The following is a 13469-nucleotide window of genomic DNA, read 5'->3' on the forward strand; positions in this document are numbered from 1 at the left end:
GAAAGTATGGCTTTTTAAAGGAGAAGAAAAGAAGAAAGGGAAAAAAAAAAAGAAAAAAAAAAAGAAAGAATAAAGCCTTGAAACTGATAGGAGATTCCACTAACTGCATTAAACTTGGGTTACACACTGATACCTTCCTTTTGCCTGCTAAGCTAGTTAGATTTGCCCACAATTATCCTCCAGCTATCATACTACAAATGCAATGAAAATAAAAAGGACTTAAATGATTTTTGGCTCTGCAAGACCACCTGATTATCTGAAGCTCTGAGAGCAGGGGATTATTGTCCCCATGACAGTTGCCAGAAATGAGAACAGATGGCTCCCCACAGTTCCTTCATAAGGAACACAGAAATAATACAGTTTCCAAAGCATGATGCTGTTTTTCCTCTTGAATATTAAATTAAATGTCCACTAAATTTTGTGAGGTTGCTTGGTTGCTGTATTGCAAGATGGAAAAATAGTTGGGAGAGAAACAGGATCATGAAGAGCTGTATGTAGAAACTAAACTTTTCATTTTGAAGTCATGTCAGTGAAGACAGTAGCTGATCTCATTGTTAATCTTTGTTGATGCTTAATGAATTTTTAATTTGGATGAGATTTCTGAGTCTATGATAATTTTATTTTCCAGCTGACTTTGGTGTAGCAGCAAAAATAACAGCCACCATTGCGAAGAGGAAATCATTTATTGGTACCCCTTACTGGTAATAAACTACTTTGATTGCTATGATGGTATGCAAAGCTAAGTCTGTATTTATGCCAAGAATTCTAAAATACACATGCTGAAGTATACACACATTTTTTTAAACATACGTATAGCAATTGCATAGATGCCCTTTCTTCCAAGTAAAATGCTCAAAGGGTGAAAGTCTGGGAAGTGCTGACATAAGCTACATAAGTGCAACATAAGCTACCTCATGATATTTGAGGCAGGATTACTTTTTTCTCACAAATTTATTAATGCAGAACGTTTTTCCCTTTTTCTGGATACCTAATGGTCACTCTAGTTTCTCAGTTACTTCTTACACTTCTAGTGAATAAAGTAAACAATGTCTTTTTTGCTTTCTGTGAAGAAAGAATTGTGAAGAAAAACAGATGTTAAACTATCTTTTAATCATCTCTACTGATTAATGTCTGTGCAAGACGACGTTTAATGTGCAAATATATAATTGTAAATCTTGAGTTGGATTATATGTGCGGTTTAACTGCTGTTGGTTTCTGGCATTATTCTGATGCAGTTGAGATGCCTAGGGTGGTATTCTTGGTATAGGCTGAATGGATATGTACAGCTTAATCCAGACAGTGGCTTTTAATTGTTCACTGCCCTCTTTATCCTGTTGGAGGAGGAAGACTGAAGGCAGGAAGATTATCTGGTCATTAAAGCATTTCATCAGGCATCATGAGATTGGTTCTATTCCTAGTGCTGCTGTCCAGCCTATGACCTCGGGCAGAACATGTCACCTCTGCATGGCCCGCTGGCTATTGCTGGGTGAGGGGAGGGAGAGGTCAGGCTTTTCCCTGACTTACAGTCTTTGTGGGGGCTTCTGCTCTAGGGCTATGTGATATGCTCTGTGCCTCCCACGTGTGGGTACTGTTCAGCATTGGATGGTGCTGTCAGTGAACGGTGCCTTTGTTTTTAAAGGATGGCCCCAGAAGTTGCCGCAGTGGAAAAGAATGGTGGATATAACCAGCTCTGCGATATCTGGGCAGTCGGCATAACAGCGATCGAACTTGCAGAACTTCAGCCACCCATGTTTGATCTTCACCCGATGAGGTCTGCTGGCTGGGGAGCTTGCTTATCTGCAGGACCCTCTTCAGTCCCAGAGGGACTGTTCCAATATAGTTTAACCTTCTCCCTAGCTCGGACATAGAAACTCATGCTAGGATTCCTTCAGCAAACATCTGCTTTCTGCATGAGCTGCAGCTAGTTTTAAGGCATCAGTCTGAACCTAAAGACTAAAATTTATAATTGAAATTATAACCAAAATGTTTTAATTATTTACATAGAAAAAAACCTTTCTAGTGTCATCAACAATCTGAATAAGAACAGGTACAGATTTACTATCACTAGATAGTAAATCACTGGAGAAGCTGTAGCCTAATGTTTAGCAGGATTATGCATGGTGATAGATTTTATTTAAAGGTAAGAAAATCAACACCTTGACTATGTCTGTACTCTAACGCAGTATACATTATAATCCAGTGTAATCAGTATGATTCTTACTGTAAAGTACTAATCTAAAGTGTTTAGATATTGGAATGAAATTCATTTTTTTTTTACCATATAATAAAATTATTCTTCCTTTACATTTAGGGCTTTGTTTTTAATGTCAAAAAGTAATTTCCAACCACCAAAGCTAAAGGAAAAAGCAAAATGGTAGGTTAAACTCTTTCCATTGTTCAATATTTTGTAGATAACATGAAAAAACTATTTGTCGTTGTTGAAGAAGGGTGGCAGTGAAAAATGGTGTGTGCTAATTTTGAACTTAGCAACCTGAGAGGTGATTTCACTTACAGGAAGTTTCACTGAGAAACAGCTAGTTGGTTTTTCTAGGTGTCTGAAAGGAAACAAGGGGGTTAAGGTCCAGCAGCAGGCCAGCACTACCTGTGTAAATTGATCCTTGCCAGTGATCCAGAGGGATCACTTTGTATGTTCTAGGGAGAAAAACTATTTTCATCCTTTCCCCTTAATTCCTATTATAGGGTATTTGCTACTGTCAGTGGGACAAGTAATCGGTTAATCCTTCCATGATTGCTTTAACCTGTGATAGCTGCCTAGTGCCTGCAAGATTTTGTACCACATTTACTAACGTTTTATTTATGAGACTCAAACCAATACTGATATGCAGGATTTTTTGCTCATGATGCTGCTGTACAATCTTACTACCTCGAGGTGTTAGGGTGGGCAGATGCGTGCTAGAGGAGAGGGGAAAACACACTTAAGTACCTGTTCCCTGTATTGAAACTGCTCAGCAAAACCACAGCCAGTGTGCTTCTCCAGTGCCGCTGCCTCAGATGCTAAGACTAAAAGAGGAGATGTATTTTGTAACCAGAGTTGAAAGCAAGCTGATATTGGACTAATATCGTCCCCATAGAGACATGCTAGCACAAATGCAATTGCAAGAAAAATGCATGAGAAATTGTAGGTCCAGTCATAACATCAAGTCGTAATTTGGATCTAAAAGAGGTGATATGACAAAGCCACCTAAATTTTTCTGAAAATAGCAACCAAACATTTTAAAGAGTAAGTTGAGTCTCTGTGTAGAACTTTGTGTTTTATTTCCCTACCTGTAGCCAAGGATAGTGAAACTTGCAGGTTTGCATAGATTTTGAGGGTTTACTGCATACAGAATTCACAATTTGTATTTCTGATACCTAATTCCATAACAATTGAAACTGGAAAAAGTTAAAATAGCGCCATACATGTTTGGTTTATTTTCTGTACTAAAACGTTTTCCATGCAAGTTCCATGGATCAAAAGGGTTTTTTCCCTATTTTGTTAACTTGGAAATGTAGTTATTCAAACCTGAGATGAGGTACCTGGACGACATTCTAATTTAGCACAACCTTTTGTAATCTGTTTAGCAAGTGTGTTAAAATCAAAACTAACTTCGCAGAAAAATTAAACGTAAACCCTCATTTTTCTTTAAAGGTCGTCAACATTCCATAATTTTGTCAAAATAGCACTTACAAAAAATCCAAAGAAGAGACCGACAGCAGATAGACTCCTTTCGGTAAGTGACTTGAAACATTTAGAGACATCAGTAAGAGATCTCTTGCTTCAAAGTAAGCAACAGATCAATAGGAAACCAAACTGGAACAATTTTCTTGTTCTGTTCTTACAACACGGGTGGTGGAATCTGAATGAAGGAAAGAGACATTGGTCAGCTGCAGGAAGGAGCAAGGTTTTGTGCAGTATCAAGATATTTATACAATTTTTGGTAGCACCAGTTACATGCATTTGCTTCATGTTCTATCTTCAGCCTTGTCCTTTTTGTAAGCGGGTGTCTTGGCCTCTTAGATATAGCTGTGGAGACACTGACCCTTCCAGTCACCCAAACAGAAAATGGACGTCTTTTGCAGTTGCTCTTGTATCTACTTCTGCCTTCCTAAACTCAACTGGACTACTTGTGAAAAGTGAAGTTAAGGTGTAATCGTTTGTTTGACTTGAAGTTTTATTTCCAATTTACAAGTGGCAAAGTGTGGCGCTTCCATCCTTATGGAGGTGTTAGAAAGTCTAGCTGTTAAGGAGTCATTCAAGAAATATTCACACCCCCAGAAAGCAGGCAAAATTCAGTAACGTTCTATATTGTATGTTTATTAATGAAGTTGCATATCAGTTGCCTATTATAACTTGTTCTTTTCTGCGGTTCTAGCATAGCTTTGTAGGGCAGCCTGGTCTTTCAAGATCTTTAGCAGTTGAGCTGTTGGACAAAGTCAATAATCCTGACAACCATGCACACTACAGTGACGTTGATGATGATGATTTTGAGGTGAGAACATCTTTCATATTCTGCCTTTAAGTAAAACTACGGTTTAAATGCCCTGCTTTGCTTTGGGAACATAAGGTTGCAGCTTGACGGGGGCACTGCTCCAACATCTTTAGAGTTACCATGCAGGAGAAGCTGGGAAATACTACTGCAGCGCTTGTCATGCTTACACCGTGGGTGGACAGAAGGATCCTGTGCATGGCTAGGACAAAGGCAGTGCGTGTTACAGTGTGTGACTGCAACAGCTATTCTTCCTCCTTGTCGGTTTGATTGGTGATTGAAATCCAACAGAAAGCTGCGTGACTTATCTCAGCTTTTTTGTCTATAACCCCTGCAGCCTCACTCCGTTGTCCGCCATACAATTCGTTCAATGAACAGGAACATCAGAACAGAAAGAACAGCCTCGGAGACCAACTGTAAGTTCCTGATGTGGCTTGCCATTTGTGTCATGTTTGTTTGCTTCTGTCAGCGTCATTCTCTTGTTGTGCGCTCTGAAAAGTCTCTTCTGCTGTTGGCACATTTGGGGAACGAAGCCAGAAGAAACAGCATACACACATGAATCTTCAGTAAAATTTTTCCAAAATCAAAAGTTGTGTCTTTTTCTGCTGTTTCATTCTGTTTCATTGCTGCATTGTAATGTTCATGTTGAAACCTTGCATGACCAGCATAGCCTTTCAGCTCTGTGATTTCTATCAGGCCATGCAGCCTTACTAAAACAGCAAAGACACTAATAACTTGCAAACATCAAAAAATGAGAGCAAGTTTATAATTAGGAGGGCATCTTTTCACATGAGTATATTGGGTGTCGTGATGAGAAAATACAGAAAAAATGCAGCATTTTGTGTTTGCACCTTGTTTCAAGTTTGTAAGTGAAACCTTTTCTTGACTGTGGTGGAACACCTGTGATTGCAATAGCTGTCCTGACCAGAGTGCATGTTAACATAATGCATTTTCTTTTAATACAAACTTTTATTTTAAAAATGATACTAACACACTACTTAGTGGGATCTAAGTTGAAATTTTGAGGGTAGAAACGAGCCTTCTTCAGGTTTGGACAGATGTCTTTTGTAGTGCCAGTGCTGTCTGCTCCTCTGCATCATGTACATTGCACTTTAGGAAGCTTGCTGTTAAAAGGCCTCTTTTCTTCTCTTTCACATATATTAAAAGTAACGTGTGGTTACGCAGTTACATTTTAGAGTACTTTCACGTAATGACTTGGTATTTACTTTGGTCTGTTTCTTTCTTGTGGGTTTCATATTTGCGTTTAGACAGTAATGCTGATATTTAAGTGATGGTCATATTTTATAGGCAAGTTGTGTTGTGTACATAATACTTAGATCTGTTACAACATGTGTTTCACTGCAGTAAGCATTGAAAGATTATTTAACATATTACAACATAATGTTGTGTGTATTAAATTTGAAAACGTAATGTTTTGTAGTTGATAAGCTGCAGTTTGAGCCCCCTCTACGGAAAGAAACAGAAGCTCGGGATGAAATGGTAAAGACAAGTTTGGGTTTTCCTTCATTTATTAAAATTACAGTGTCTTCGTTGTTTTGTGGTTCAACTCTAAGTAATATGTCTCTGAAGTATAAAGTCATGAGAAGACCACTCTTGGTCCCCAGACAATTGCCACATTTTTAAGAAAATTAATTGCCCTCCGTGCTTTGTGCAGGGAGTCATACTCAGATGAAAAACATGATATGCCAATTAATTTGATAATGTGAAGAGGCCATTCTGCATTTGAGTCCCTGATCTTCCCATCATCAGGGTTTATTTGCTGCTTGTTTCTTGGAAGGCTGCCAGCTTGCATGCAGCTGGTTTTGCCCTGTGTGAGCTGCTGCTGTTTGTTCCAGCCCTCAGCAGTTTACTGCAGATCAGCTAATTAATGTTCTTTGGGATTAGTATGTGCCTATGTACACAAGGGCTCCATTTTTTAATAAGTGTTGTGAATAGCAACAGCTGCCCTTAACTGGGATTTGGAGACATTAGTGCTCAGCACTCCAAAAAAAATCCCATTCCTGTTTTTTGCAGCTGTACTCCAGTTGACCAGGTAGGTACAAGTTCATCTTCTGAACGTGACTGACAAGATCTGTACATGTTGTTACTGGTGGGGTCCCCTCAGTGCCGTGTCTAGTGACAGGAATATTCCCAGCCTCTGCTGGTGGCATGTCATAAGAGTTCGGAGGTGGCTGCAGTACATTCTCTTGCTGGAAAGGTTGTCTTGGAAGTGCCCTTAGTGGAAAATCCTTACTGAGCTTTTGCCATAAATGTTAGCTTTTGTGATACTTACTGCCACTTGATATTGGTGTTACATTGGTGCTGCTTTTAAATCCGAATCTAAGAAGATGATAGCTTTTCAATAGTTGTTTTATAATTAGGTGGTGAAACATTATTTTACTACCAGAATTTTACTTTACTGCTTTGTGGGTCGTTCTGCGGGGCTTGGGAATCTCCCAGGCCTCTTCATGTGCTGTGGATAAGGTACTTCCATTTGACGGGGAGGGAAAAATGAAAATTTTTGCATCTTCAGGTTGTGGCAGCTGGTACTGACTTCGCTTTGCATTGGAATCCTTTTGTTGATGGTGGAAGCAGCAGGTAAGTACAGAGTTTAAAAACATCTTTTATTTCTGTGACTTAATATGAAAATGCACTTTGAAAGAAAAATTGAGTTGTGCTGGAAAAATCAAACCACAAGCCCTAATCCTCTTTAATATTCATAAAGTTAAACGAGATTTTAGGCAGTATGCAGTCCTCCTCCTGCAGTTGGTCGGTCATTCTCTTGAGGAATGGGTTTTAATCTCTTTTAACCATGAACAGTAGTTTGTTGTAAGTTTTTGTTGTAGCTCCCCAGTTGTAGGTGGGAAGTAAAGTGTAAATATACAGCCAGCACACTGAAATAAAGTCAATTTTCCAAAGCAAAGCTGGTAACCTTGCAAGGGCTGAGTTCAGGATCCTGCGCTGGCTGGCCTTGCGCTTCTCTTCTGAGCCATGGCTGTGATTGTGACATCCTGTGGCAAAGCACGTTCGCAGCCCTGAACTCAGGTCCTTGCAAGAAAGGGAAGGAGAAACCAGCTGTGTAGATTTAGTTTACCAAGTTCAGTACAACGGCACGACTGCTTCTGCTGTGTGTGTCAGATCAGTGTAATCTGTAATGTGGTTGTGTAGTGTTCTGGGGTGAAATGTTTTAGGTAAAGGTATGATTTCCCCTGGGGTAAAGCAGGCCTGAAGTAAGGGAGCACAACTCTGTCCAGGTTAGAACTTAATTTATTAGGTATGTGGCTTCCTTTTGCTGCAAAATACTGGATTCTGCCTTTAAAGGCAATCTTTGAATTTGTAGTGAAGAATAAGGACGTTCAGTAATACTGACTGATGCACATATGTAAGGAACGATGGTATTTCGGTTAAAATAATTGCTCAGCTGAAAGAGCCTGTTTCCCATCTTTACTTGGAACCGAGTAGCAGGCAGTGAATTTCTTTGGCTTTTTTGCAGATAAAGTCTTGCATAAGCTGTCAGCTGACATTACAGCCCCCTGGAAGGCTGGCTGTGTCACAGATTGCCATGTTCGGTTGGTTTTAAATTCAACCTGTTTTTCCGTTCTCACTCTGTGTAGTAAAAGTTTAGGGTGGCTCTCTAGCCCTGCCTCTCCCTGTCCAGCACTGACAGTGACTGCTTTCCTTCCCCTCTGGGATTGTCCGTGTGGCCCTGACGTGCTGCAGATGGAAAGCCTTTCTCATGAGCGCTGGCTTTTCTGCAGACAGCAGGAATCTGCGGGGTCAAGGAGCAGGGAGGGGGGGGAAGCTCCTCCTGGCAAAGTGACTTACTGATTTGATTCCGTTTCTGTAGCGTTATTAAGCTTGGCTCTACCAGGCTGTATTAAAAGCAGAATGAACGTAGCTGTAGCAAACATTGCTAGGGCTGTAAATCGGTAAATAGATCTAGAGATAGTGTTGAAAGGAGGAGAGGCATAAAGTTCCTGGATGGTGAATCTGTGCTGCTTACTTGGAAACCACTTCCAGTTGGGAAAGATAAACAGGAAATGCATAGCTGCTGTGTCCCGGCAATTCCTAGTAATGCCAGGGGTGTGCAGAGGATGTGTGCCGGGGGTCCTTGCTTTTCGTGCCCTTTGGCTTTTACCAGAGTGAATGGTGATGGAGATGTTCAACTCGGGTATTACTCGACTGGAAAGGGCAATACCAGAATGTGTACCTCACGGTTGAACTTCTTTCTTGTTGGTTTTTTTTTTCATCCTTACCTTAGCATTTTAAAATTATTTTTATAATTTTTTTTGTATTACGGAGGTGCTTTTTGTTGATGGTTGCGCTTTTTCTTTCAAAAATTTTAATGGTTCCTCTTGACCACTGTCTGCTGCTTTCCCTTCAGAAGTAACTTGCAGGGAAATTTTACGTTTGTCCAAATGTGGCTGAGTTAGTTTTTGTATAATATACTTTTGTTTTACTGTTCATTACCCCCTGGTCATCCCTCAGTGGGTGATGTGGGGGGTAGGGGGGTGTCTGCTCTGCACGCAGACTTGGCCTGCACCGGGCTGCTGCAGCCTGGAGAAGCTGGCCCTGGCTGAATGCCAGGACAGCCAGCTCCTGCACTGCCTCTTCCACTTCACAGATCCTAAATGCAGAAGCCTGGACTTCACAACATGATGACAGCATATTAAGGAATGCTTTCTATTGGTTTAGATTGATGATTTTGATTATTTCCGATTTAGCGCAGTTTAATTTCTTCTTTTAAGACACGGTTTGAAAATTGCTATTTTGCAAAATTTTATCAGTTTTTGTTTATTTCAGGATTATATTTTCAGTGCTGCTTTGATCTTTTAGTCACCATTTGGTTTTTTGACCCTGGGGTAGTTTTGAAACAAAAATTCCCACTGTAATGGGAAACAGCCTGTATCTTTAGCATATAATACTGAAGAAGGAAGCTTCCCTTCATAAAGGTTTTTCTCCATTTGTCTCCCAGTAACTTCCTCTGTTCTCATCTTTTTATTATTATTATTATTTTTCCTCTTCTATATTGTACTGTTAGACACTTCAACAATACTTAAAATACTAGGTAGGGAAATAAAGATGAAATGATGATATCTGGTATGGAGGAGAGCTTTGATTACTGGGGGGTGAGGGGAAGGAAAGGACCATGCTAACTGAAAAAGGGCTTAATGCAGTGAGTGAGAGAGAAATGCTTTGTTTTGGAAAGGGCTGGTAGATGCTTGTTATGAAACTAAATGACGTCACCAATTGGTTTAGTTGCACGTGTTGACCTTAAGAGCAGAGCTCTTAATTCTATAAACATTTTACCTAGGGGACTGCTTACAAAATTTGGCGATGGGAGTGAAGATGTTGAAGAGTGAGTGGACCTCCTTCGCGTACAGTTGTGTTTACTCCGTGCGGCTCTTGCTAAAGCAGGCAGTGTTCTGGCAAAACCTCTCTCCTTAAAATGCTGCAGGCAACTGCCACTCATAAATAAGTGAGGGCTGGTTGCACTCAAAGGTCTAATGCACGCTTGACTGTTTAGCTGATCATCAGGAGAATGTCTGCACAGCAATGCTTTCTTCCCTTGCTCTCCTTCCTGAGGTTATCTTAGAGTGCATATGGAAGTGCCTAATACTTTAAAGCAGATTTTATGTTGATTAATCCATCAATCGTGAGCCAGGCCCGGTAGTGACAGGACATGCAGATATTCCTGCAGAGATCTGGTGGGGTATGTGCAGCTCCTCTGGTGCCCAAGTGTTTGTCTGATGCAGAGTGAAAGCTGCACACTGCACCAAACACCAAACGTGTCTTTATGTGCTAATGTCAACCACCCTTCACCACAGAATCCTCTATAACACTGGCATTTATGAAAGAACACGAGTTTATCAAAAACCAGCACTTCTAACAAGATTAACGTGCTTTTTTTCCCATTCTTGGACTTCTAGTTTAACCCTGTTCATACAAAGCTGTGATCCATCTTTTCTATGCATCTGGCTCGTTCTAGTTACAGTCTGTGTTCTCAATTCTGTTCATGTTCTTGTTTAACTAAGACGACTACTGCACCTTTTCATTGTAGATCAACACTAAAGCGAGCAGGGCCACCCCCGCTACCTCCTAAGGTAAGAGATGGTGGGGTTTAAGAGTTTTAGATGGCAAACCCCACTTGTGCAGCCTCTGCAGTGCTTCTGTCTGATGCTCTCAGCAGGTCATAAATTCTGTTAAATACCATCTGCTAGCAGACTTCATGCAGCTTCATATTTTATGCTGACTTGCAGTCTGTATGGTCTCAACCTCGGAGAACTCCTGGTCTCGTATGCTGCCCTAGACAAAGTGACTTGTAGCAATTTCCCTCTAAAGAGAGCATGCTGTGTGGGATGTCGACTTGTTCAGTGTTCTGCCTGCTGCTGTGATTTTTCCCATCAGGGAAAAAAATACCTCTTAGATTATTCTGCTGTCAAATGTCTTTTTTCAAAGGCTGGTTATTATTTGTTCTACGTAGAAGCAGTCTGACTTGAATTATACTTGTCTGAAGTTTATGCTGCCAGGTGCCATTTCCCAGGTAACTTCACCTCTTTGGTTTGTTGCAGCCGAGAATAAACAGCTATCCTGAGGAAAACCTCCCAGATGATGAGAAATGTCAGACAATAAAACATTTCCCAGACTTGCAGAACAGAGCCCCGCCAGCTCACAGGAGACAAAGTATCCCTGTTTGTGGGCCTCAGACTGGTTCTTCCCCCATTGGTATGACCAACAGCATCAGTAGCCCTGGATTGCTCACAGCTAGATACAGCGACTTAGGTAAATCCATTGCATTTCCTAAAGGTGACTTGCATCCTGTAAAAGGAAATCAGTTCTAGAGTTAGCTATTTTCAGTAGATAATTTTTTTTTACTACAAGCTGGTGATGAGGTGCAGCTTTCCTTTTGACACGCGTACTGGTTCTTATTAGAGCCATGACCCACGGTGGAAATGTTCTTCCCAAAACAAGGACACCCACCCAGTCAATACCAATGTTGTGTTGCCTGCAGGAACAGCAGAAAAACAATGAATGTGTGGGGAGGATCATCTGCAAGGACCTTGCCACAGCTTTATTCTCAGTTGTGTTTGGCTCAGGGAGTGTTTGGATAATGAAAAGCTTTAATTGCTGTGTAGCTTAGCACGCAGAAGAGTGGCAGGCTGTCTTTGGAAGGGTTCAGCTACCTGAGATGTGTATCTGGAAGTTTCAGAGCTCGCTTCTCCTCCACTCCTGCTGGACACAGGAGAAGACAGAATAGGGCAACAAAGTATTTTCTATTTCACTGTGTCAAGTGAGCTGCAAAATGTGTCTGGGCTTCTTTTCAGGAAATGGGCATGGCGTGCTGAAACTCACTGAAGAAAACGCAGAAGGGTCTGGACAAATCCCTCAGCTGCCACGTAAAAAAGAGAAAAGAGATTTTCCTGTAAGTGTTGTGACTCTCAGTCCAGTTCCACTGTCGTGTTAGCTAGCTAGTTTTATATCAGAGTGTGTGTGTGCTATTTTATTGATCTGTCTTTCTTCCCACAGAAGCCAGCAATCAACGGTTTACCACCAACACCAAAGGTGCTGGTAAGAAATCTCATTTGCAGTAGGAGTTACTGGTGTCAGAAGGTTTATGCTAGAACAAGCCACCAGCTCACCTGGGGTGATTTTCTGCATCTCATAGCCAGTTACTTTTAATATACTGAATCCATAATATTTGTTTTCTTTTCTTAAAAACTTCCTTTCACCATTCAGTCTGGATGTGAAGGGTTGGAGACTTCACTGGCTATGTGAGTTGTGATCTCCAGTGGCAGTCCCTGCTTAGCAAAGAGAAAAGAGGGAGAGGTGGCAGTGGTGTGAGGGGGTGTGTTATTACTTCACATTTCTGCTTGTTTTCGCTTCATATGCCGTTTATATCAGCACTCAATATTCAGACATACAATCATCTGGGTTGGAAAAGACCTTTAAGATCGTTGAGTCCAACTGTTAACCCAGCACTGCTGAGCCCACCACTAAACCCTGTCCCTAATGCCACAGCTACGTGTCTTTTAAACACCTCCAGGGTATATTGTTCTTAAAATTGTTCATATCGTTTTGATCCTTCTTTGTGTCTCTTAACGTATGTGAAGGCTGCGTTGCAGCTTTTGGGAAAGATAAAAATGTTTTACAACAAAGTGTATCAGAGTAAGTTTGTGTTTGAAAAAAAGAGAGCAGCGGCAAGTACAGGTGTGTACTAAGTGGCCAAGTGCCAGAAGATCAACACTTTACACTGTAAACCTGTTTCAGGTTTCAGTTTTGGTGTCTTTCAGATGGGAGCATGTTTTTCCAAAGTCTTTGATGGTTGTCCTTTGAAAATTAATTGTGCAACGTCATGGATACATCCAGATACTAAAGGTAAAGTTATTTTAGGTTTGTATATTAAACCTGCCTGTTGCCAAAGTGGTAATGAGCTTGTGAAATAATAAATTTCTCTTAAATTTTTAGATCAGTACATTATCTTTGGCACAGAAGAAGGTATCTATACTTTGAATTTGAACGAACTTCATGAAGCCACAATGGAACAGGTGATTTTTGGTGCATGGAACACACTGAATAGGTTTGGGGATATTATGAAACAAGAAAGCTTGGTATTAGAGGGGACAGATGGGATACCAGGCTTTGTGGCGTAAAATGATAGACATCAAAGCCAGCAATGAAAGTCTGAAAATTAATAGTTCCCCTAGCTACCTGAGAGTTTTTTTGTTGTTATTGCTGGTTTTTCCACTGCTTTTGAAGGAGTTCTCTACTAAAATTTCTTCTCATTGGAGACAACTGATTACCTGCCCTTTCCCTCTCCATTTTATTTCCACTAGATGGCATATTGCTTCTCCACTGGATGCAGCAAAAAGCCCTCAACCATTTAATTTAGCGGGCATTGTTACCACCATTGTTATGCATTTGCTTCTGTTTTCTTGGGCTCTCTAACCCTTTCCAAAGCCGCTTCATGCCGTGATAGTATTG

The 13469-nt window shown here is 40.7% G+C and overlaps 1 protein-coding gene across 3 annotated transcripts in view; it reads left to right on the top strand.

The window, feature by feature from the left end:
• Nucleotides 1–13469, top strand: part of MAP4K5 (mitogen-activated protein kinase kinase kinase kinase 5) — a 76917-nt gene that overhangs the window by 46218 nt on the left and 17230 nt on the right. For 2 of the 3 annotated variants that reach the window (XM_080397067.1, XM_080397069.1), the window contains 15 exons: nt 629–701; nt 1640–1771; nt 2312–2374; nt 3650–3731; nt 4374–4490; nt 4825–4903; nt 5929–5987; nt 7021–7085; nt 9802–9846; nt 10549–10591; nt 11060–11270; nt 11813–11910; nt 12015–12056; nt 12779–12863; nt 12954–13033. In XM_080397067.1, the coding sequence (XP_080253193.1) occupies nt 629–701; nt 1640–1771; nt 2312–2374; nt 3650–3731; nt 4374–4490; nt 4825–4903; nt 5929–5987; nt 7021–7085; nt 9802–9846; nt 10549–10591; nt 11060–11270; nt 11813–11910; nt 12015–12056; nt 12779–12863; nt 12954–13033 (1274 nt within the window). The remainder of the gene's footprint in view (nt 1–628; nt 702–1639; nt 1772–2311; nt 2375–3649; nt 3732–4373; nt 4491–4824; nt 4904–5928; nt 5988–7020; nt 7086–9801; nt 9847–10548; nt 10592–11059; nt 11271–11812; nt 11911–12014; nt 12057–12778; nt 12864–12953; nt 13034–13469) is intronic. The other variant, XM_080397068.1, reaches the window with a different exon arrangement.

This window comes from Falco punctatus, assembly GCF_963210335.1.
Source record: "Falco punctatus genome assembly, chromosome: 7".
Classification (NCBI taxonomy): Eukaryota; Metazoa; Chordata; class Aves; order Falconiformes; family Falconidae; genus Falco; species Falco punctatus.